General features: G+C 38.7%; 1 protein-coding gene across 2 annotated transcripts in view; it reads left to right on the top strand.

Annotated features, from left to right (window-relative positions):
- Positions 1 to 26,470, top strand: part of LOC107569606 (fibroblast growth factor 14) — a 180,921-nt gene that overhangs the window by 103,168 nt on the left and 51,283 nt on the right. For both annotated transcript variants that reach the window (XM_016255731.1, XM_016255724.1), the window contains exons 2-3: positions 1,860 to 1,970; positions 10,852 to 10,955. In XM_016255731.1, coding sequence (XP_016111217.1) covers positions 1,860 to 1,970; positions 10,852 to 10,955 — 215 coding nt within the window. The remainder of the gene's footprint in view (positions 1 to 1,859; positions 1,971 to 10,851; positions 10,956 to 26,470) is intronic.

Raw genomic sequence — 26,470 nt, 5'->3', positions numbered from 1 at the left:
TATATATATATATGTTTGTAAAATGGCACAGCTTTTTAAATATCTGAAAGTACACCCTTAACATCAATCAGTCAAGCAGTCAAGCATTATAATATGATAATCAAGTATTATGTAATAATAGAAGTTTAGTAATTAGAATTAAAACTTGGTAACTATGTATGAATGCAAATTAGTCATTTGAACTGAACTTAGGACTGGTGGTGGTGCTTTTTTTTGGTCATTCAGGGAAAAAAAAACGTTACATCAGTTCTGCATGTTATGTAAGACTCTCTCGCTCGCTCTCTCTCTCTCACTTTGTGCATGTGAGAGAAAGCGACGGCGAGTTGTGCACCTTCACACTAGAGTTTACAGTATGTCAAATACACAAACACAGGTGCGCTGCGCATCCATTGAGATGAAATGAAAAATATCACAGATCGCTTGACGGAGAGTGAAACTCTGAAGAGCTCAGTTAGAGTGTTTGGCGAGTGAAAATATATCTGTGCTAAACTTATACTTAGCCTCCAACTCACACACTGGTGAGTAAAATCTAAAAATGTATTAGCCATTGGCTAATATTAGACATCATTTAGTCGCCCAGAGTGAAGATTTAGTCGCATATGCGAGTGATTTACTCGCAATGTAGAGAGTTGTGAATGCTCTTCCTCCACAAGTCTACTGTATTTAGTTGAGTTCTCACATTGCAAACTGCTGTTGTGTGTCTTTTTGAATAACCACCATCTAGTATGCACACATCTGATGTTCCATTAGCGATACAGTACTCCTGAGCAAACACATCTCGAAAAACAGTGTAGCTATGTGTATGAACTCTGAAGTAAAGGACAGTGTTTTGATAGAACATTCTTTGGTTTGTTATTTCCTTTAGATCTCCACTCTCAGATGAACAGTTTCTCTTACTGTTCTAAGCAAAAAGTCAAAAGGAACACAAAAGTTGACACTGTTTCCTTTCTTTTCATTTTTACTGCAGTATGTACAACATTGTAAAATCCGTTAAATTCTATCCAAAAACAGACCTGTGACAATTTGTGCACACAAAAGTTGTAATCATCAAACCATCCCCTTCTGGTTAGCAATCAGATTACAGTGCTACTCAAACTGTTCATGTGAAGACTGAGATCACTTGCCTGGCTACCTCACTGATTTTTTCTGTTAAGCTCCCTGTTGATATCAACTTTAATTATTTTTGTATCTTCTACTGTCCTGTTTTACAGTTATGTCATCGCATTAATGTAACAATATGCTTTATATTGTTAAAAAAGGATTTGTTTTTTGTATGGAATTTGACACCACATGGTCAAGATACATCTTTATCAGGCCTGGCTAAAGAGGGCACTTTGGAGTCTATTTCATATTAAAGTCGCTGCACAGCACTTTTTTTGTTCTGTGGAACATGAAAGAAGTGTTCCTGTGGCTCAGTGGAAGAGCATTGCGTTAACAGCGCAAAAGGTCATGGGTTCGATTCCCAGGGAACACACATGCTGGTAAAAAATGTATAGCCTGAATGCACTGAGTTGCTTTGGATAAAAGCGTCTGCTAAATGCATTAATTAAAATTAAATTACTATTAAGATATTTTGTCAATGGACAATATTGAAGTCAATGGGCTCCACTGTTACTTGATACACAGTGTTCTTCAAAATATCTTCTTTTGTGTTCTGTAGAATTAAGAAATGCATACAGGGTTGGAATGACATGAGGGTGAATAAATGATGACATTTTTGGGTTGACTGTAACTTTACATTTTTTATTTTTTAACTTGTATTGGTAGATTACACAAACATGTGTATTTGTAGTGTCTATAGTCTGTAATTCATCTATTAGAAGTGCTTTGTTAATTATGTTTTCTGTCTTTCTCCACAGATCCCCAGCTCAAGGGTATAGTGACCAGGTTATATTGCAGGCAGGGATACTACTTGCAGATGAACCCAGATGGATCTCTTGATGGGACTAAGGATGACAGTAGTAATTCTTGTGAGTTCCCTCTAATTTCATCATCATTGCACATAATAAATAATCAAAACATGAACATGTTTCAAAAGGAATGACTCCTGCTTAGGGATGCACGATATTGTCTGAACGATATCGGAATCGGCCGATAATGGCTTTAAATGTAAATACTGGCATCGGCCCGATATAAAAAATGATGCCGATATGTCTTGCCGATAAGAGGAATACATTAATAACACACATGTGCTCAGGGTGTGTAGCGATTAGATCAAGTCAGCAGTGTGGCTCATTCTTGAAGCAAAGTTTTGCCGGAATGATGATTAGATTCACTGATTTAGATCGCTGCATTTAAGCTGAGAATGCACGTACGTGTTCGGTGTGTGATAGAGTCAACAGTAATAGTAATAGTGCAGTGGCAGCAGCGGCAGCCTCCCCAGGTTCTAATGCTAGTTCGGTAAGGGGTAGGGGGCGCAGTTGGCCTACTTCTAATGAAAGTAAAATACACAAATAACATTTGGGGTGTTTTCATACTTGAGTCCTCTTTAAAAGAACTGAACCCAGACCACTTTAAGTGGGCCAAGAGGTGGACCAAGTGAAAAAGGACCCAGTTTTCTTTGTGTTCACACTATCACAGTTCCTGTAAGAGGACTCGGATGCTTTTTTGGTCCACTTAAGCAGTTATGGTGTCTCAGACCTCTTTGTGTTCAGACTGTTGCTTTTTGGATCTAGTCCAGTTCCGTGTTTGAAGGCTGACATTATGACCTCCAAAACTGGAATATTTTTTTGCACAAAAATATAAGTTTCGTACACCTTTTCAATATTTATTTTGAACCGTTTTCCTTGTTTATGTCATCGTGTTTATTTTATAGCACACAGGGTTTCTGCAGGATTTTTAAGCTGAAATTTAAGACTTTAAGACTGTTTTTAAGACCTGCACAGATAAAATTAATGCCATATGAGTGGGGTGGGGAAATGCCAATGGTAACATATTAAACTGTAAAATGACTGTAAAAAGCATGATTTACAGTTACAGGTTTTCACACAAAAAAAAAATAATAAAAAATAATAAAATGAAATAAAATTTAAAATTTTAGCCTTTCAGATTTCAAGCCATTTTTAAGAAAAGAGTCAAAAATCAAATGTATCAATTATTATAGTAATGGTTTAATGGTTGGTTTAATATAAATTATTATTTTAAACCAGCAGAAGGGCTGTTAAAAAATGCAAATTAATTCTGTGCCAGCATGTGGCGCTTTCAGAACTGCATAAAGATAGACTTTGAAATGTGCAGCGCTCATATTTATCCAATTAAATCATAGCCTTTTTCATTTTAATCATCACATTAAGCTATCCACCTTTTTCTTCAACGCGGAAGTAAGCCTATGGGTGAGACTTCCGGTTCATTAGCTGCTATAGGTAAATAACGAGGAGAATTTCAGATAATACATTAAAATAATATGATAAGACACACCAACTTTCAATATCAAGCAGCAAAACGAACTGTTTTGTTCAGCTAAAAATAGCTGGACGGAGTGGACGCAGATGAGACCGGAAGCCAGACCCATATAATTTACAAATGGCCGCGCCCATTTTTACGACAAGAAAAAGGTGGATATGGCAATTGTCTTTCCGTCCCCATTGTACTTTTTATGGCCTTAAATTTGATACAATTAAATGTAAGACTTTTTAAGGACCAGCGAAAAAGGCATGCTGACATTGAGAGAGAGAGAAAAAAATTGCACAAATAAAATAAAATATAATAAACTGTTTTAAATGTTTCAGGTACAGTACAGGTATCCTTAAATGCAGCATTTAAGTAAGAAATGAACTAATCAAATGAAAAAAAAAAGCATATTATTAATCGTATGAATAATAGATTCTACTGATTCTCATTTTAGGCTGCTGTACTAGAACTACATACTGCACAAATCAGTTGATACACATTGATTTCTTTCCCAGATGTTTACATTCGATTGAGACAAAACCAACTGTTTATGTGAACCATGGGTGTTTTTGACAGTTGAAACAATAAACGCTAAAGAGAGTGTATACACTGTTATTGAAATTAAAATAAACAAGTGTATGCTGTGAGCAAACAATTTGTAGAGATCTGCCAGAAGAAGCAGCCACTATGAACAGCTGATTTGTATGGAAACATCTGATGACCAAACTACATTGGAATTCGCAAATGGAAAAATCAAGTGAGCCCGGGCCGATTTGTGTTCACAATGCACGTTTTTAGCGAACCGTTCCTTTAGCCGAAAGCGAACCGTACTCAGACCACCTCCCGAGATGGTCTCGGTTCGGTTCGGTTCGCTTCTGAGGGGTCTGAGATCGTTTGGAGTGTTCACATATGGGCCAAAAATCCAAAAAGAACCGCGCTCAGACCCCTGAAAAGGACCAAGTGTGAAAACACCCTATAGTTCGTTTTAAAAGAACCAAACCCAGTTAACTTAAAGGGAACCAGCCTAAAGTGACCTCAGTCCTTTTGGTGTTCACAATCTAGTGGACTCAAAAGAGAACCCAGTTCTTTTTTTGGTCCTCTTCAGCAATGAAGAGATCTCAGACCCTTTCTTGTTCACACCACAACTTTATAAGAACTCAGACCTCAGCTTTCTGTGCAGCAGTAGATTTTGGGTATTCAAGATGGCGTCTTCACATGTTGTCATCACATGAATGTGGCACATTTTGAAGCAAATGACAAATAGCGAAAGAGTCAGACAAAGCAGAACTAAAGGAAAGCATCTGAAAAAATGGAAGAGGAAAAGGATAGCAACTAAAAATAAATTTTTCTTCCAACACTATCAACAACTGCTGCTGCTTGCCACAGGACTACTTGTGACGCTTCAGCTTTCATTTGAACAGTTAGTATAGAAAAGTTTCATAAACAGAAAACTACATAATTTCATATTGTCTTTTGAACTGTAATAATTTTATTAAAATGGCTACAGGTATGGCAAGCCTCCAGGTACACAGGTCGAAACGAAACGCAAAGCGTAACGGGATCTCATTGCTTTCGCATATCACGAAGATATCGAACCACAAACAGACCCACAAACGTTTTGGGTCCTTTTAGGGGGGTCTGTGATCACATGGTTTGTTCACATATTCACGCTGAACCGCTCCAAGATCGTTTGAAAGGGTTAAATGAACTAGGTGTGAAAACACCCTTAGACTGTGTTTCTGATTAAATAAAGCAGTAACTGATGTCATAAAATCATGAGTATATTCTGATTTAAAGGTTAGAAGCTATAGCTTCCATGAATAAAAAAAATCACAAACATGACACTTATAAATTAAATAATTCTATATATGCTAATTTATTCATTAATGTGTAATGTGTTATATTTTTTAAACAAATTATGATCTCTAAAATATTTCCAGAATTTTTACAACTCTTTTGCTTTAGACCATCTACAAATGTTTAATTTTAAAATAAAATGTTAAAGTTAATACTGCATTTTTCTGAAAAAAATGCAGCGATTGATATATAGTTTATTTATAGTTATTTTCAAAGCTTCAATGTACTGTTATTATAAGATAACTGCATTATTGTTTATTTAATTCTAACAAATAAGTTCTTGTTAAAAACTAACCAAAATCAAAAATAATTAGCTTATAATTTCCACACAAGAGAGACTTGGTGTTGTTTCCAAACAAAAGGAAATATATCCGTATCGGCATCGACTATCGGCCAAAATGAGTTGAAAAATATCGGCATATCGGATATCGGCAAAAATCCAATATCATGCATCCCTACTCCTGCTCGATAATTCTGGTGCGCAAAATGCTACAGCTGCACTTAAAAGGTAAAGTGTGCTCAAATGCATATCATTATTTTTACTACACACTTTTAAAATCCCTGTTACTGATTCATTTTCTGTAGTTATCACTGTTGCTGATATGGCAGTAGGCTGGTCCTTGGGGAGATGTTTGTGTGCATGTGAGGGGATAACTCAGGAGGCTGTAGTGTATTATTAGCCTCTACTGGGCCTGCTTTTCAAATGCTTCAGGCCAGCTGCTTAATTTGATTTTAATATGCAGATGTACTGACAGAGTGACACACAGAGGGCTCTCTGTCAGTCACACACTCCGAGAGAAGATGACACTTGACATTTGCGACACTAAGAAACACACCTACACAAATGCAGAAAACAACTGTAGAGTTAGCATTTTTTTTTAGATACATTGAATTTTTGCTAAAGTAATCAAAGTTTCCCTAAAGTATGCAAACAACAGCAGTAACTAGATTTTCCTTTGCTAAAGGAAGCTGAAGTGCTCGCAAGGCACACATTTTAGGTAATTTATATTGGCTATTTATAGAAACTATATAAGTTGCAAACCCAAATATAGCTAAAAAAATATATACAAATATACTACAATAGTTCAGAAAAATTTGGACACTTAAGTCCACTTGCTTTGATTTTTTTGTCATTTTGGTAAAATTATAGTTAAAATCAGTTATTTATATTAATTATATATAATTATTATGTTGCAAACCCAAATGTAGGTACTCCAAAAATAATCTGGACAGTTTTGAACAATTAAGCTACAATTACATTTAATAAATTGGATAAAAAATGTCAAAGCAAGTGTTAAGTGCAAACAATAATTTGAGACCTTATCTTTGAAGCAACATCTTTATCTAACATCAACATTATTATTTGATCATTCGATTTTGTGTGAAAATGTTGTTATCTTAAAAATACATTTGCTTAGATTTTTTAGATAAAATATAGTTATTAATATTGGATATTTATATAAATTCTGTAAGTTGCAAACCAGTATATATAGAGAGATGAAGATAGAGAGAAACAGAGGTGAAGAAAAAGAATGAAAAGGCATGAAATGGCATTCAATATCATGCTCTCTTTGGAAGACAAGGATGCAAAGTCCATTTTGTGTCCTTGTAAGAATCTGTTCCTGTGTGCCTGTGGAGCACTTCCAGAAACTCACTTTGATGTAACCATCCCACTCATATTTTGCCACACCAGAGTCTTCCAGACCAGGGCTTTTCTGAAGTCATTTTCATTCAAGCACCCCGGGAGCTCTGCCAATTACCAGTGAGTTGAAGTGAGTTCATTACACTGTAGGTTTAAATCACCCCTTTGGATGCACTTAGTGTCACCAGCTAGGCTGTTACTCCCCTCCAGTACAAACAATGGCCGTTACCTAACAAGACCGAAGAGCTGCTCCAACAACAAAAGATCCATTAAATCTGCCATGCACTACTACTGCCTCCAATCTCTAGCCTTCTATGCTCCAGCTTGTAGCGCCAGGCTTCTGTTGCTGCCCACTAGGCATAAAAACAATTATTCTACATAATATGAGGCCTCCATTCAATTTCTGTGTATCAGTTTTTATGCTCCACACTATCCCTGTTCCCTATCGATACTTCACTCATACTGCGTCTGCTAAGATGCTATGGGGAAAACCCGAATAATGAAGCCTTTCAATAATGCAGTGTAACTGCACGGCCATTGGTTCGTGCAGTGTATTTAAAATAAACCATTGGCTCGGCAGTGGAGCCGAGCGTCATAGGATCCTCAGATTTCTTCTCCTTCAGCAACGACTACAAGATCTTCGCTCTACGAGACTCGAAGCCTTCACCGTGAACAAGCCTCGCAGCGGATCAAGACCCCTCTCTGTTCGGCTGACTTTGCCGGTCTTCAGCTGCCTTTGGCGTCTGCAGCAGCTGTGGTCTTCCCGGTCCCCTGCCGCTATCCGGCGACTATAAGAGCTAATTTTCTAAGTAAATCTCTGGCGGTGTTGCAAATGCCACGCCGCTACTGTCGCTCGTGCAGGGCTCCCCTGCACGCCGCTGATGGTCACGGCGAGTGCATGTCATGCTTGGGCACTACCCACGCTGAAGCTGCACTTACCGAGACGGAATGTCCTCATTGCGAGGATATGAGTCTCGCCTCTCTGCGCTCGTTGATAGCTTTCTTTTCAGAAAGCGACTCCGCCCCTCGCGCCCTCCCGCTTTCTTCCTCCCAGGAACCCTGTGAGGAAAAAGCAGCGGGGCAGAGGATCTCGGTGCTCGGTGACGAGTGAGCCCACGCCGGTGAGCCCCAATGTGCCTCACTCTCTCCACATAGAGAGGCTTCCCCCATTCCTCTTCTCTCACCCGGACCAGCATCCCTCTGCGGCTGCGAGCGATCTGGTCTCGTTTGGTGGGAGCGAGTGCTCCATGGATGACAGTGTGTCTCTGGCTGCTTCAGATGTGGAGGAGCTGTCAGGCTCGTCCTTCGACCCCGCTCCCCTGCCGTCTGCGGAGCCCAGCTCTGCCAGCTCGGGCATGGACACTGAACTTTTCCGCGTCTTGTCTAAAGCTGTGCAAGCTGAGTTTGAATTGGTCTCCGCCAGAAGAGCCCACCCGCAGCCGCCTGGAAGGCCATCCCTGGAGTGTCAAAGTGTGTTCTGGGGATAATAGAACAAGGTTATTCACTTAAATTCGCTCGAAGACCCCCGCGATTCAGCGGTGTGGTCTCCACCTCGGTTCAGAGCAAGGACGCACACGTCCTGCGGTCCGAGGTGATGAATTTGCTGGCAAAAGGGGCCATAGAAACTCCGATATTTCCACATCCCCAAAAAAGATGGCGGCCTAATGCCCATCCTCGATCTCAGGCACATGAACCGCACCCTCATGAGACGGTCATTCAGGATGATTACACTGAAGCAGATCCTCTCACAAGTGTGCCCAGGGGACTGGTTCTTAAAGTGAAGTGACATGTGGCCAAGTATGGTGACCCATACTCGGAATTAGTGCTCTGCATTTACCCATCCAAAGTGCACACACACACAGCAGTGAACACACACAAACCGTGAACACACACCCGGAGCAGTGGGCCCGGTGAGCAGTTGGGCAGTTGGTGCCTTGCTCAAGGGCACCTCAGTCTTGGTATTGAAGGTGGGAGAGAGCGCTGTACATTCACTCCCACCCACCTACAATCCCTGCCGGTACGAGACTCGAACCCACAACCTTTTGGGTTATGAGTCTGACTCTCTAACCATTAGGCCACGACTTCCCCCTCTTTTTGCTGGATCTGAAAGATGCCTACTACATCCAGATAGCCCCCCGCCACAGGCGATTCTTGAGATTCACCTTCGAGGGAGTGGCATATCAATACACAGCCCTTCCCTTTGGGCTGTCCCTAGCTCCTCGCACTTTTACGAAGTGCATGGATGCGGCTCTTTCCCCGCTGAGACAGATGGGAATCCGTGTTCTGAATTATTTCGACAACTGGCTCATCCTGGCCCAGTCAGAGAATGATCTATCATCCCACAGATCCTTCCTCCTCAGCCACTTAGAGTGCCTGGGACTCAGGGTCAATTTCGCCAAAAGCGTGCTGTTCCCCAGCCAACGGATATCGTTCCTGGGAACAGTTCTCGACTCGTATTTGCTCCGGATCGTGCACTGGCTATTCGGCAGCTTGCGGCCTCATTCAAAGTTGGAGCACTTCGCCCTCTCAAGGTGTTTCAGAAGATGTTGAACCTCATGGCCTCTGCGTCTCCAGTTCTTCAGCTGGGCCTGCTTCGCATGCGGCTCCTTCAGTACTGGCTGAAACCACAAGTTCCGTCCCATGCCTGGCATCATGGACGCATGCGTGTCAAGGTGAACCGGGCCTGCGTAGCAGCTCTGGCCCCGTGGAAAGACTCTCGGTGGATGGAACGGGGCGTGCCCCTGGGAATGGTCTGCAGAAGGAAGGTGGTCTCGACAGATGCTTCCAACACGGGTTGGGGAGCTCTGTGCGATGGCAAAATGGCTTTCGGCCAGTGGTCAAAAGAGGAGAGTCGGCTTCACATCAATTGCCTGGAAATGCTGGCAGTATGTTTGGGCCTTCGCACCTTTCTGCAAGTCCTAAGCAGGGCCTCGCCGTCCACATTTACCAGGTTTTATAATCTGGATGTCCCGGCCTTACAGGCTCGGGTCCTTTCTGCTTAAACGGACTTACTCTGGCCTTATGGCAAAACCAGTGCTCAGGCGTTTGCCATGGGTTCTGAGGTTCTGAGGCTGTACAATTTATCTTGGAATTACTTAGATTACTCAGTGCTGGGCCGACCTCTGTGAGTTTGGCCCTATCGCCTCTTGCGGGGCTTCCCTGCAATTACTTGGTCCCTCTGGGCCCCCTTTGGTGCTCAAGGCAAGTTCAAGCATTGGTCGTTCCTCTAGCATAGCACGGCGGGATTGTACTGGTTCCCCATAGCGTCTTAGCAGACGCAGTACGAGTGAAGTATTGATAGGGAACGTACTCGGTTACTAACGTAACCTCGGTTCCCTGAGATACGAGAACGAGAACGTGCTATGTAGCTGCACGACTCAGTCGTTGCTTCAGTTGAAGTAACCTAAGGTTCCTATTGCAAAGTGCACGCTTATATAGACAGATGCCCTGCCCATTTTGGCGGGCTCTGGCGGGCTGTGTTGCCATTGGTTCGTTTTTAATACACTGCACAAACCAATGGCCGTGCAGTTACACTGCGTTATTGAAAGGCTTCAGTATTCTGAGAAAAAGGAGTTTTCCCCATTAGCAGACAGAGTACTCGTTCCCATATCTCAGGGAACCAAGGTTACGTTAGTAACCAAGTACGTTTATGCACTCTGTGGAGTGCGACCAATGTTCAGTTTATGAGTTGAGATTTGAAGCCCATTGTTTATCATTCTAATTCCATTTTAGTTATGTTTGCTATTATTATTGGGGTTAGAGGTTTGTTCTACATCCTAATCACTCTTAGAACTGCATAGCAACATACAAAAACAAGCACATAATCAAATTTTCTTCAGAAATTCCAATTTTTTTTTATTTTATATTCAAATTTAACAGTAATTCCTCAATTCTTATTTTAGATATTATTTGTTAAATTGACGGAAAAGTTAAATTTGCTTACCCCTGCATTGTCTTCACAGCGTTGTTCAACCTCATCCCTGTGGGCCTTCGGGTCGTTGCTATTCAGTCTGTGAAGACGGGCTTGTACATCGCCATGAATGGAGAAGGCCATCTGTACACATCAGTGAGTACACAGTCGTATACTTCAGATAACAATTCTAACAATTCCAACAATTCTTTGTTTCAGAACCTAGTGAATTACTGTCTACATAAGCAGCATCCTTCTAAGGCAGTGTCCTGTAGCTGTAATAACTGACTGATTGTGTATGTGAGAATTGATACACAACTGATTCCAATATGGTTTGACATTAGCATATCTCTATGCTATAGATGCTATTATTTAATAGCCATAAAAATACATAGCCCACACAAATATTGGGTAAAATAGACCATTGTTATTAGATTTGAAGTATGTCTTATAAGGAAGCTCACTTGGTTCTTAAACAGGTTTTTATTGGATTTTAAATCTACCATAGTTTAACTTAGAAACATCATGATTTTGTGATCTTGGAAGCATGCAAAATCTGCAATCTGCCCACTCTCGTTCGCAATATCAGACAGTACTTCATTCTCAGATGTCAGCATGGCCATCTCATTTACAATGACACATCAGCTCAAACTTAAAGCTGATACCCTCTTCGCTACTGCTTTATAACCCTTGATCTCAAACTTATCTGAAGAAAAATTCTCACTGCAGGTAAAAGATGAGTCATTGTGACCACCACAAATTTTTGGGCAGAACATCTTGTGATCTATTATTTCATTCTGTAAAAACTGGTATTGTACTAATACACAGAATTCGTATATCTGTCCAGACAGGTATACGGGTAGCTGAGAGGAGTTAAGCAGAAATGTCTTTGCATGCCAGACATCATTATGACGCTATAATACATAATAGAACATGTCTCTGTTATGGTTTTAGTTTTAAATGCAAACCACAATTATGCACACCCACATGTGCATTATTGGTTTTATAAAGACCTGTTGCTGAAACATTCGTGCTACATTAAAGTCTTCATGTTTACCATCAAACATTACATTTAGCCTACAGTGCAATGTATCCACCTTGACGAGATGGTCATTAATTACTGGCAACCATGGCAATCAGTGAGGTGTTACCTTCCTCTCTGGTGCTGGTCATTATTGGCAGAGCACTGCACAGTACTAATTCATCTTTTCCATGAGCACTTAACTGAATCCTGTTGATATGCAATCTATTTCTCCAAAAAGATTGGACATTTGTATTATAGCACTTCTTCCAGTATGTTGTTTGTTTTCCTAATTTAAAAGTAATTTGGTATAAAAGCGTGTACTGATTTTATAAATCTAATTTTAAAAGTAATCATGTAAATGTAATAGGCAACACATACGGATAACTTTGCATACAGAGAAAGGGAGATGTGAGACAATCCCCAAAAGTATTTTGACAGCTTTGAACATTTAGGACACACTTGGAATGAATAAATTGAATTAGATGGAATGTCAAACCAAGTGTGATCCGCAAACATGTGATGTTACACCTTTTCTCTCAACAAACGTGTTTTTTTAGACTTTTAACCAGTTGGTCCAAAAAAAAAACCCTACTGTTTCTTAATTTGAACTTTTTTGGTGATTTTTTTCTTGCTTGAAAACTGTGTTTGCGTTATGATAAATTACAGTTGCTTTGATATATGCATTTTTTATTGTTGTCATATATTTTGAAGAGTGTCTAAAGTGCCTCCTGTATATGCCTCATACATGTTTCCAATTATACAGGTATTTTTAGTGCTGGACGTTAGTTTTAAAATAATGGTTATATGGACTAGACATGTTGATATGCAGAAGCTGCTCTTCCCTGGTAACAAGCTAAAACTTCCAATATTCAGCCACAGCTGACCCAGCGTATTTCACTGGGGAGTCTTATACAATGACAATATTTCTTGGTCCTAATGGGCTTACTAATCAACTATATGGATGCGCCCACACACTCTCTCAGCTTTCTATCACTGCTTCTTTTCTGCTCTCTCTGTTCCTGTGTGAATGACTCAGGTAATGGCAGAGAAAGCGCCCCTCCTTTTTCTCTGTCTGCTCTCTGAGGTTTGTACATTCATTTGTCATTATTCCTCTTTTCTATGAGAATGTGCAGTTATTATCTGACCCTCCATCCATTAGAGGGAATTTTTCATTAGTGAATAAAATAAGCGCACTTATCCTGTAGATGCCCTCAGATTTTTATTAAAAATGACATTTAATTCTAGCACTACAGCAAACATGAATTTAACCATTTTGAAGAGTTTCCATAGAGTTTATAGTTTTTGCTAAATTAAATTAATAAAAATAATAAATGGAATTAATAGTATTTGCAGCATTTTGGGAGAGACGGCTAGGCAGGAAAATAGACCAGAATGAGATTTATTATTATTCTGAGACCACTAAAACTGTGTCTGCTGTGGCTGAAATTAGTTTTGTGTCCATTTCTGTCATTCCAACATTTTATTGTATCACAGATTAATGACATTTTATACTGTACGATCAATCGTTACTCATTTTCCTTCATCAGTCAAACACAAATGAAGGCATGCTGACGGCCCACTTTGATTAGTTGATCTCTATTCTCTCTTAGAGTCAGGCTGAGAGAATACGATAGTCCCGTTGAATAGAGCAGAATTCCATTAAGAAGCTCTAGCACTGCATCCTGGTCTTTTGTCTGTCAGGCCTATTTTTTGTACAGCGCGGGAGTACAAGTGACCCGATAGTATCGAAACATCCTGGAGTCTCGGCACAATGGACTCATGCCTGGGAAAAAAGAAAGACTTCAATAATCTTCCATTTTTCAATCCCTCTCTTTTGTTCAAAGGGCTCAAACTCTGCTTTCCTCTCTGCTGTTGATGTTCATAGGCTGATACATCCTTTGGAATAATAATCAAGCTCCTTTTCTGGGTGGCTGCAGGTGTGACAGTTGTGCAGTTATAGAAATACAAAACAGCTCTGAAAAGCAAACATACTTGTCTGCTTGAGTGAATGAGAAATGTGCTGGTAACTTTTAAAACAATTGGCAAAGAACATTTGAATAAAAAAGAAGAAAAACAAGAATCGCATATTTGTTCATTTTAGCCACTGTTATGACCGAGTGATTTGGCTTTTCGTGGCTCTCTGGGTATCTTCAAAGCTGTTCTCCTCTATGGATTGAAGAGGTCTATAGCTTTATCGCCCTGCCACACTTGTTAGAGCTACCTTTCGTGAGTTAGATTGACTCTTCACATCAGTAGACTGGCCCCTGTAGGCTTACATCCCTTTGGTGCTTGTGTAGTTTGAACTATTGCTACCAGAGATTGCTTACAAAGCTCAGTTCACTATACAGCCAATTTGAATTGTTAAGTATTTGATTTATTTTCTGAACACTTACTGTATGATGCAGCCACAGTGCAATGCAGTAATGAATAAATCTTATTACGGATCCTTTTGGCATATTTCTAAGTGATAGAGCCTTTAGGCCTATAAATTAAGGTCTATCTGTCATCTCCCGACATAATGACAATATTTCCGCTCACTTGATGTTTTCTACAGTACTTGTAATCTTTCATCAAATCAAATCTTTCCATGTTTCCTGCTATGAGTTTGCTGGCTACCAGGATTTCTTGTCGGGTAAACATATATGTCAGTTAAAGATAAGAACTTGTCTTCTTACCGCATATTTCTGAACAGTAATCTTATATCTAACCAGAGGTTTCACATAACCTGTCCAGTCAGAGATAAGCACCGTCCAATCCCTGTCCTCCCACTGACGATTGTGAGATTATCAGCACCGTTAAAACTAATAAAATACCGTCACAATTTTTAGACATATTTATTCCTGTAGTAAGGGGCACGTTTCTCCAATGGGCCAGAAAACTCAGACCAAAAAACAACCTGAGGATATAAGCTGTAACAGACAAGATATGAGTGAGTTCATCCCATGGCATTTCTCAGTGATGGCAGATGGCTCAGTCTGATTATATTCTCAAGTGATTATTATTCTCACCCTCATGTCTAAATCTTCCTTCACATTTTTTGTTTGTTTGTTTTGTTTGAACAAGCAGCCAAAATCACAGAGCATAATATTTTATGATGAAACGCCGTATTAAATGGAATATGCAAAAATGCTTTAGCTTTTATTATTTGTATTAAATTTGCATCTTGAATGTGAATCGTGATGAGAACCTGTTGGGTTTTTAAAATAAGATTCACCAACCTGTGTTACCTGAATACAGGGGCAGCAGAGGGAGGAACCAGGGACTGGTGAGAAACCATCTTCATGCATTAATGAACAATAAGGTCAAAGCTACAAGCTGGCTTGGAAAATAGAATCAGGGGACATGTCGTCTATAAATAGGTATTTTTTCATTCTGTTAAGATGAATAATACCACAATTACTATTATGTCTTTTTCTATTATTGTCATTTGTCCTATATATAGTTATAACTACACCCATGTCCATTGTGTAGACAATTACATTTTTAATAGACGTCACTAAGCATAAGCACTTTTGCAACACATAGTCCAAGGATACACCTGGACAGGTTAGTTTCAATAGGGATTACTGGCACCCCACTTTCCTGGTTTAGGTCTTATCTTATCGGTCGTGCTCAGTATGTTCAAATTAAAAATTTTAAATCAAAACCATCTACAGTTACTAATGGTGTCCCTCAGGGTTCTGTTTTGGGCCCACTCTTATTCATCATCTATTTACTTCCTCTTGGCTATATTCTCAGGAAATATGGTATCCATTTTCACTGCTATGCCGACGACACCCAGCTCTACCTGTCTTCTAAACCCTCTAGTTCTTTTCCTCCACCTTCCTTGACTAGATGTTTAGCTGAAATTAAAGACTGGCTTTCAGCCAACTTTCTAAAACTCAACAGTGATAAAACTGAGGTCTTACTTATCGGTACAAAATCTACTTTGACTAAATCTGATTGTTTTACAGTGGATATCGATAATAATGCAATTTGTCCTTCTCAGCAGGTTAGGAGTCTGGGTGTCATTCTGGATAGCACACTATCTTTTGAAGCTCATGTTACACGTACTGCGTATTTTCACCTGCGTCGCCTATGGAACTCTCTTCCCCCCAATATACGGAACAGTGACAGCCTTCATACTTTTAAATCTCGTCTTAAGACTTATCTTTTTACCCAGGCTTTCTTATGACTTGCTCTTATTAATTGCTCTTATTATTGCTCTTGTAAGCCTTTATTGTATTCATGATGTATGCAGTTGTGCTGTTGAATTTTGTAATGCTGGCAGGACTTGTTTATTTATTGTTACTGTTTTTACTAGTTTGCTTGCTGTAAGGTGACCATGGGTGTTTAGAAAGGCGCCATTAAATAAAATGAATTATTATTATTATTACGATGTCCGTGCATCTTTTTTTACTGGCATTGGTATAGAGAGCAGGCTAGCTCACCTATGAACCAATGCAGTCATTTAAAGGCGGATGGAGGTTTGGGAGGAAGGTGTCATGTGAAAGCCCAGTCGCAGAGTTAATAGAGCCCCACCAGTGAGATGGTGCTTGGTGCACTGATAAGATTTCCCTCTGCCAGCTTGTGCAGCAGAGAGGGGTCTTATTTGGAAATACATAGGCAAAACAAGGTCAGGTGACTAATGGAGGCGAAAGCAATTTCACTGTCAGACAGCATCTAAATGTAATCCTTTGCTTGCTCCGCGACAGTGGCATTACTGCCGTGCCAGTTTAGTCTCTTTTAGGCTGGCCATATCTTCAGGCAAGTTTGGCCACGTTTTCAATTTACATAAATTTTTGTCATCTGTTTTCAGCCATGTAATGACTTTATGAGCTTTGGAACACAAGCTGTGAATACAAAAGGGCTTTATGGACTGAAGCATACGGTCGTCTGATTGTGCAATATTTATAGCTCTCTGTTTATAAGGTGCTTTGTTTATTCTTGAGTTTTGCAATGTTGGCCTAACACATCCCAAAGGGAAAAAATGTCATAAATGTACATATAAGATGCTCCCCTTTGGGGTTGGCAAGATTTATGAATGTTTTTGAAAGAAGGTTTTTATGATTGCCGAGGGTACATTTATTTGATAAAAAATACAGTAGAAACCGTAATATATTGTGATAATTTATTGTGAAATTTATTACAATTTAAAATGACTGCTTTCTATTTTAATATATTTCAAAATGTAATTTATTCCTGCAATGGCAAAGCTGAATTTCCAGCAGCCATTACTCTTCAGTGTCACATGATCCTTCAAAAATCATGATTTGGTGCTCAAGAATAATTTCTGATTATTATCAGTTTTGAAAACAGTTGTAATGCTTAAAAGGGATAGTTCCCCCCCCCAAAATTAATAATTTCCTCACCCTAAAGTTTTTCCAGAACCAGATGAATTCATTTTTTCTGCTGAACAGTGAAGCACAATTCCATAAAAGCACCAATGGGAGGGGACCATTCTGCGGGTGATTTACTAACAATGCGCACATTAAAGAAAACAGACGCAGCTAGATCATTTCCATAATGTCCAGCACAATCTACAAAGAGCAGCGCAAATTACCACCTGCTTTAAGACATGCTTTTTTTGGCCATTAAATAATGGAGCAAATACCAGTAATTTGACAATCACAAACGTTAGTAAATTGCTTTGCGTGATTCATTTTAATACTCTCCTCCCATAAATTTAGCATCTGAAAGGGAAACTCCTACAAATGCAGATTCAATATGGTCTGTGCTAATTCTTCACTGCGCGTCTTTAGTAAATCCTGACAGTACTATTTTAATGCCAAAAGACAGTTTGCGCTGGCACAATGTGTTGGTAAATCTGGCCTTTAGAATGGAGATGTCATTCACAAATTGGTGAAAGGACTTCATCTATAAATGACGAATACCGTCACTTGTTAATTGGTCAGAACATCTGGTCTTGTATTTATTGACATCATAGTTATGAAAGTTTGTTCATTCACATATCCATAAAGATTTTGAGTTGTCCGCTCAATTGAATCTCTAGTTTTTCTTCGTGGAAGCGCCGTACAGTCATAATGGAGACTGGTAACTCTACATTGATCCTCAAATGAAAGGTTGGGGGTTGTGTCAGGTAAAATCACTTTGTAAAATCTGCCTATGTCTTCATAAAAAAGAATGCTGCAGGAAAGAGACGGCCTACTTTTAGAGCCGTGCGTTATGTGTATCTGACAGATAATCTGAGCGCAACAGAGTGGAAAGAACGCAGTATCGATTAGAGAGCAGGAGACAGTCTGAGAGGTGGAGAATCTTCTTGATGGCACAGGAGGAAAAGCTTTGGGTATGTCGGTGGATTTTCATATTGTTGTGAGCAGTCAGGCTTTACTTAAGACATTGTCTACAGAAGCCCTAGTGGCTTATGCATTCGTGGAAAACATTTTCTGCTTTCCTGACCGAGGTTGTTTAAGTAGACATAGATATTTAGTCAGGTTAGATGATGAATAGAAAGATTGTATTGTATAGAGCTGTCATTGTGGGAAGGAAGACTGCTAAGTGAAGTCTCTAGTATAAATAGAATAAGTGCTATCTATTTTATCAATAATTGTTGAAATGATGAAGTACATCTGCAACTAAACAACTGATAACCTCCCTTAAAAACAAAGTCAGGTATTTACAATATTATTGAATATAATATTTAACAGGTTCTGTATGTATCTGTTTAACTTCCCAATGAAGGTTTATGATCTTTATAATGAGACTATGATAAAGACACAACTCATAACTGTGTAAAACAGTTTGTAGTTTATCAAGCTGAGGACAAGACTTGGCTGTGAGCTTGTAGCGTGTTGATAGATTTTGAGGAAGCCATTGCTGAATGCCCACATTGTTCACACCAATAAAAGGACACTCCCTATGACTCCATGGATGAATCAGTTTCTTTTTTCATTTTTTTTTTCAGAGCTAGTAGAATCTAATTTTATTTTCCAAAGTAATTCAATTGAGAATTTTCAACTTTTCAGCATGCATATCAATAATACAACTGCATTTCAAGCATTCTTATTTATTTTCTCTTTGTATGCACACATACGAGGAGCTATGCATATCCTATCCATTGGGGAACAGCTTGAAAAGCCTATGGTATTTGTTAGACAAGTGCACACTATAAACCATAAATATGTGCATTCAGTTTGTTACAAATGTTTCATTAGCTGATTGGCATTGACCTAATTACTGATACCATTATTCATTGTGGTTACAGTTTAAATTTCCATAAAGTGCTTCCAGTTGTTTTCAACAGATTCTACTTTGCCCAGCTGCCCACTGACTTACTGTCAACATGCATACACTAGATGCCATTAACTATTTGGGGCATAAAATGCAATGGAAAAATCAAGCTGTAAGAAAAAATAAAATACAGGATTCATTGCAAAGCTGATTCTAATAAAAGCCTTATGCATTTATGCTAGATATCATAAAATTTGGTCAAAACAGTAATATTGCAGTCGTTTTGACATGCATTGCAATTGGAACTGCAATATGATAAACATTTATCATGTCATATTGCTGCTGCTCAGCATGAGCCCCACACTGCCGATTTACTCTGACAGAAGCAGTGAAAGCATACTATATTGTAAACTGCAGCATTCTGTGGTTTAGTAATTGTGTTAGACATCATGATTTCATTTTTAATTATACAATTTTTGCATTCTAAATGGATAGCCAATGTCTCATAGTCAGGTGGTTTCCAAGCATTTAGACCCCAGTTTTGTTTCTGTAGGTGCCACTTTCAGAACTGTCATGTTTGTAACGAAGAGATGTCATGCCCACAACAGTGTCATCCCTCATTATACGACAATGTAATTATGGTAGTACTGTTTCTTAATTCTTTGTAGTTTCAACAAAGTTTACTGTTTTCCAAAAATTCAAGCCTGTAACATAAGTGGATTTCCCAATCTAAAATAGCACTTTTTCTGAGGAGTTACATTTCATGTTTTTGCCGAAAATGTCACATCTGTAATTTAAATTGCTCTTTGATTATATGTCTCTGAAATAACTCTTATTGTGCCTTGTGAGTGCTATGTGAGCATTTCATAAGCAGAAACTATTTTTGTAACTTGTACTTTATGAGCAAATTACAATAAAGGTAATGAAGGTTTCCATGCATACTGAACTCACAAGGCACGACAGCTTAACATGCATGGTTGACATTTGTAGTGGGAATGCATAATATGACCTAATGCAAGCAAGTCTTTTCTGCTGCTCCACATTGAATGATACTTTTCCTTGATGTATATTCATTATATTGTAGTAAAAGAAAGATCTTGAAGTTACTAGGTCCTCCATGAATCAGCTTTACACATGATAAATTGAGTTTGCGGGACACAAGAGCCAGTACCCACAGGAAAAGCTTCCTATAGTGGCCATTGTTTCTGCTTATACTTTCCATATATTATTCAATAATGCAAGCCAAGGCCATAAAACATGTTCACTTGTGAAAAGACGTATGACCCTTGAATAAATAGTTCCTTTCATTTGTCTTTCTAACGGTGGTATATGTCAAAGCATAGTGCAGCCTGTTGCTTTCTGAAGATGACATATGCAAACGAGCCCACGGAAGGATAAAAGAGGAGCTCTAATGGCAAAACTGACCAGGACATTAAGTGAAAAGATGTAATTAGGTGTGTCTTAGCAGAACAGGCTGATAACACTGATTTGCGTATAGTCTTAGCAACTGTCAGAGTGGACTTGGAGGACCTGTAATTAGCTTAGCATCTTATTTATTTTCAAAGAAGATTGGATGGTGATCGTGGGTGGTGTGTACTGTGGATTGAATCCCAGCCTTGTCCACCCTCAGTTTTACAGGCGTGCTTTGGATGAATGTTTCATAAAGCATCACAAACTCTTGCCTTTGCTTTATGCTGTGGTAGATAGCAATGTTAAAGCCACCAAGCTGGCAACTCTACAGACAAACACATTCAGCGATTAACAGAGTTTGAAACTGTAGCTTGCCAAGCTCCAAGCTACTCAAATAGCATCAGACTCAGGCTATCTTTTTGAAAAAGTAGCTAGCAACAGTACAATCTGCTAACAAACCCTACAGCTTTGTAGGGGGAAGTGTTTTGTTAATTGTGTAGCTACCACATTATATGTTGTATATTTTGAATATAATGCAAAAGTTTGAGGGTTGGTAAGATTTTAAATAAGTCTGTTATGCTCGCCATGGCAGTAAAAGTACAGCAAAAAATACAGTAAAAACAGTAATATTGTGAAATAGTATTAGGCTACAATTAGGCTACAATTACAATAACTTGTTTTTAATTTAATATATTAAAAAAATATATGGCAAAGCTGAATTTACTCCAGTCTCCAGTGTCACATGTTCTGTAACTTTACAAACTGTTAAATTTGATAAATTTAATGCATCCTTGTTGAATAAAGCTGTTTATTAAAAAAAAAATCTTATTGACCCCAACCTTTTGAATGATGCAATTATAAAACTTATTTTAAAAATCAGAGCAGTATTCATCAGGAACAAACATTAAGGTAAACATTAATAGATTAGAAACAGTAAAGACAACATGTTTTTCTAAAAAAAATATGAGGGTGTTGCTAGCGTTGTAATATACTGGCCCACTCTGAAGTTTCTATAGTATTCTGCCTAAGGTTTCACCTTCAGTAGCTATGTTTAATCCACCTATTTTATGTGCATTTTGGAATATTGCATAAAAAATGCTGGATGGTAATGCCAAGATGTGCATTAAACAGTGTTGGGTCCGAGTCCATCTTGTTTTGAATGATGCAATTATAAAACTTATTTTAAAAATCAGAGCAGTATTCATCAGGAACAAACATTAAGGTAAACATTAATAGATTAGAAACAGTAAAGACAACATGTTTTTCTAAAAAAATATGAGGGTGTTGCTAGCGTTGTAATATACTGGCCCACTCTGAAGTTTCTATAGTATTCTGCCTAAGGTTTCACCTTCAGTAGCTATGTTTAATCCACCTATTTTATGTGCATTTTGGAATATTGCATAAAAAATGCTGGATGGAAATGCCAAGATGTGCATTAAACAGTGTTGGGTCCGAGTCCATCTTGTCGAGTCCTAGTTTTTAATCAACTGAGTTTAAATGAGTTTTAAAAAAAAAGTTTTTAAATTTGATATTACACATGACATCTGTACTCTGAAAAATTTCTGCATCCAAAATATCCAAGTCCGAGTCCACCCGAGTCCGTCCAAGTCCAAGTTCATTCACAATTGCAGTCCTAGTCCGAGTCCGGAGTCCAAGTACCTTAGTTTTGCCTAGTTTTCTTAGTGATATTTAGTGCCAGTTTTAGGGTTGGGTACCGTTCACATTTTAACCGGTATGGTTCCGGTACCTGAATTTCGGTGCCGGTACCCAACGGTACCTTTTTTGAAGTGATTTTGCAAGCCGACACGAAGCCGGGGCCTCTCAGTGCTTCTACCCGTTTGAGGTGAGAACACAGGAGGATACCGGCTCCACACGAAGGCTATAGAATCTAGCAAATGTGTTCAGGGTCGCCCAGCCCGCAGCCCTACAGATATTGCAATAATCGCATGCCAATGTGCATTGGCTCGTTTAGTTTACACTCGAAGTAGATTGGTCCCTCTAAGCGAGATCCCAATTTCGTCGGTCCTCCGACGTGACGTCGAGAGTGACCAACTGAAAGGGAACTGAGGTTTACTGTTGAACTTAATACATGGAAGAAAAAATGTGTGAATATTCCTTTAAAATAGGCTTGCCGTGATAGACGGTGTTGACGGTGATACCGGTGTTAAGCCGGTATCACCGTCACTTGCCCACTGCGTCACCGACCCCCACCGTCGGTTTGATTTTTTATAGTAATAAAAATAATTTAGTTCAATAAACACTACAATTAAAACAAACAGACACTACAATTAAAAACTGAATGCGGCTACTCAATGCAGCATGCCGAATGACAGTCACATCACACAGATCAGATTTAATTTATCCAGTGAGGAGAGTGAGTCGAGCTGACTGACAAGAAGAGTGAGGTGAGACAGACTAGATGATTGCGAATGATTTAGTTTCGAAACTAGATGCAATAAGATGTTTCTTATTTAATTGGTTCCACATTGTTTGCTGATTTTTACTTTATTTAAACTGTGTCATTTATTTATTTTATTTGACATTCGTTTAGCTAATAAACGTTCTACGTTTCTTATTTATTTGGTTATATATTATACATGTTTACTTATTTCCAGTTTTGTATACCTATTAAACTTTATGTAAGGTATTTGTTATTTTATATTAGGCATAGCTTGGCCTATAGCATGGTGTATTTTTATTTGTTTTGTTGATAAAAGTTACATGTTTTATATATACGCTAATGTGAGTTTGACATTGTATTTTGTTGTTGCATTCAAGCAATTGACGCCGAACTGCTGCTAGTTCAAAAGTGAAAGTAAAATGCGTACGGTGCTTTTAAGCTATTTAAAAGCGAAGGAAAGCGAGGAAAAGAGGGAAAAATCTAACGAACTAAAAACGAACAATTGCTTTACTCCGAATTGCCGCTATTTTAAAGTGAAAGTAAAATGGGCACACCACTTTTACAAGCTATTTAAAAGTGAAGGAAAGCAAGGAAAAGAGGGAACGCCCCGCCCCCGCGGTTATACCGGTATTACCGGTGTTGTCACACATCGATTAACCGGTGGGGAAATTTCCTCACCGTCACAACCCTACTTTAAAATTTTTTTTAATAGGCTAAAAATAATTAAGTGATTAATCTAGTTGTAATATTTATTTTTATCATTTTATTGTTTTATTTAAATTTGATAGAAAATGAAATATTTAAAGATGTACATTATACTTTATAAAAGTAATACAATAGTAATATATTTCTTTTACATGTTAAACTGTACTTTTATTTTGACAGGTTGCCATGAAGTTTCTGTGTGTAGGCCTATACAGTATGATGATGATAGTTTTCTCAAATGAAATGATAAAATTCTCGTGAAGTGACACTCACAGCAGCTCTGGAGATTAAGTTTTTGTGTTCATGCCGTCATATAGTGAGACGCAGAGGCCGAAAATCACCGCAAGCGTCACGCGTGCTTCAGTATTTGTGTAGTAAACAAAACTGCGTTTCCACCATTTACACATACAGAGGCAAGCGGAACATGCAGGATTCATATTTAAACCGTCTTTTTGCTTTTTAATATTGATTTAACGTGAACTGGTACTCGGTAGAACTGACGCAATTCAGTCGGTACCCAACCCTAGCCAGTTTACCAGGAAGTGACGATTTTGTTGTCTTTGACTCGTTGGATGGAAACGGTGCTTTTTTTGCAGTTGTTTTATGCGGTATTCCAGTTTTGTGCATACGTTTAATTCGAATCTTTTGATGGAAACATAGCTAGTGTGAGTCTATAGGATTTTTCCAATGGTTTTATTGTATGTTTTATTGATTGCTTAGAAGAACAATAATAAGTATGCGCAATTTTGATGTGTGCCTAACTAACTTCTAACTAAATGTTGTTAAAAAAGGGACTTCACTGAACACTATACAGGGATGGCTCAAATGTATTGGTAAATCGTTTAACCAATTGAACCAATTCGCTGAAATGAATCTAATTTCCCAGCAGTACTTGAAAAAGGGAGGACATTCTAGTGAAGCGTGATTGATTTTTCCATCAGCTTGCTTGGTTGTAAGGCTGTCATACAATCTCACTTCAGACCTTGAATAACCACCTCTCTACAGATACGCCCCTGTCAATGTTCCTTCATCCTTTTATCTCACTGTTCCTTTTTTTCCTCTGTTCACACTTGTCTGCAGAACAAAGTGCAACATATTTTTATTGCACAGTGTTTTTGGGCAGCTTGTGAAAGTGTAATGAGCACCATTGCAAGCTCAATAAGCTGTTTCCATGCCAGCCCCTCAGGCCGCAAGAGTACAGACAGCTTCCCACAGATCTGTTCTATAAGTCTGTCGTCGCACCGGGCCATCTCAGAGATGAAGCTGTGCTCAGAAAATGTAAAGAACACAGCACTCCTTCACCCCTCGCAGCAAACGGTACGCTCACACAGACCCTAGAGCTCTAGAGTGTCTTCTATTTCCTCTCAAAATGAAATAAACATTTTATAAAGCGCTATACAGAAATCAATAGGGAAAGCTTGTACCGTTTCACATGATTCCGATTCATTTTACCTCACAAACATGCTAGAAAGCCAAGGCAGTAAATGTTCCAATATTGTCTTCTGCTGCTTGATGTCACAATTACACGTTGTCATTATTTGTTCATGTTGTTAAGTCATGTTAGCAATTTTAGTTATTGTTGGAGGAAACTAAACCAAGGGGTTTAAGAGCCATAAAGCAAAAGAACTTCCCACTCTATGTGTTTCTGAGATGCAATGACACAATTCATCAAAGGAACTGGTTTCTTTTCTCATCTCTTCCAACACTGTAGGGATGTTCCAGCTATCAAGTTGTCGATTACCATAGAAAATAATTTGAATTCCTCTCAGTGGTTTTTAAATACAAACAAAAATAACATTTACAATAATGCACTTGCGAAAAGGAACATCATTTAATTTCTAAATTGTCCTGTGCTAGGCTAATGCACATTTGATTATGCTTTACCAACATAAAGCATTTAAAGGATTTTATTTTCTAAGCAGTCAGCCCATTTCAGGTTTCATCCACACGTGTTGCAGAATGACAGGAATTGGCTATAGCATTTGCACAGACAAGGTTAGTAAGCAATTTTATCATGCACACATATAATGTTGAAGTCTTGAGGCTATACTTTCAAAATTTGAATGTTTATTTAATAATATAGACTTCGATTGTAAATGCATTCGCGGAAAATTATTTCTTTGCTTGTTTTTATAAATTGACGACTTGTTTTGATTTCCAACATTACTTTAAATATTCAGGTCATAATTTCATACCAATGCTTGTATAAGAACTTTGACAGGGGTAGGTCATAAATAAATACACACAAAAGAAAAAAAAACAAGTGTAAACAACAGCTGCTGTTGTAGCAGGGTGAGGTGCACAGAGGGTGAAATGGCAGGGCACTGAAGCAGTGATTTAAAAAGACAAGGTCATGTTTTCATTGGAGCATCCATATAATAGCAGATGACAGCTTAATCTCACTACATTTAAAGAGATTATTATTAGCTAATGTAAAGCATCCACTCCATTCCATCAGAAGGACCAATACATGATCGCAGATCTCAGACAAATGTTTTGTCTAGCCTTTTATAAGCATTTGCACATCTGTCACAATAAGTGTTTTGTTTATGCAATAGCATTAAATGCACTGCATTCTTGCATTTACTCTTTATTCAGTTATCCAGAGTGACATACGAATCCTACAATATTTGCTAGCTTAGTTGCAAAAACAAAGTTTCTTCTTAAAATCAAAACCAGTTGGCCTTTTTAATCCGAGTTATGGTCTGTATATGTCACAGCTATAACCTTGGATTGGAGTGTCTGAACGTGTTTCTAAGCTCTTAGCGCAAGCCGTGGCGTTTCTGTATGCACCCGCTACGAGATGAAAAGCGAGATACAGCGTCTCCAGTTGTTTCTCAGAAGATATCTCTGAGGCCCAGATGGTTTCGTTCGGTAACGCTCTGCACAGCACAGACGCTCAACCTACACGCTACCTTTAACAGCGCGCCTCATCCCCGCTGCCAGACGAGGAGATATTTT

The sequence above is a fragment of the Sinocyclocheilus grahami genome, unplaced genomic scaffold (genome assembly GCF_001515645.1).
Source record: "Sinocyclocheilus grahami isolate Dianchi unplaced genomic scaffold, SAMN03320097.WGS_v1.1 scaffold28.1, whole genome shotgun sequence".
Taxonomy (NCBI): domain Eukaryota; kingdom Metazoa; phylum Chordata; class Actinopteri; order Cypriniformes; family Cyprinidae; genus Sinocyclocheilus; species Sinocyclocheilus grahami.
This window is presented reverse-complemented; position numbering and strand designations above follow the sequence as displayed.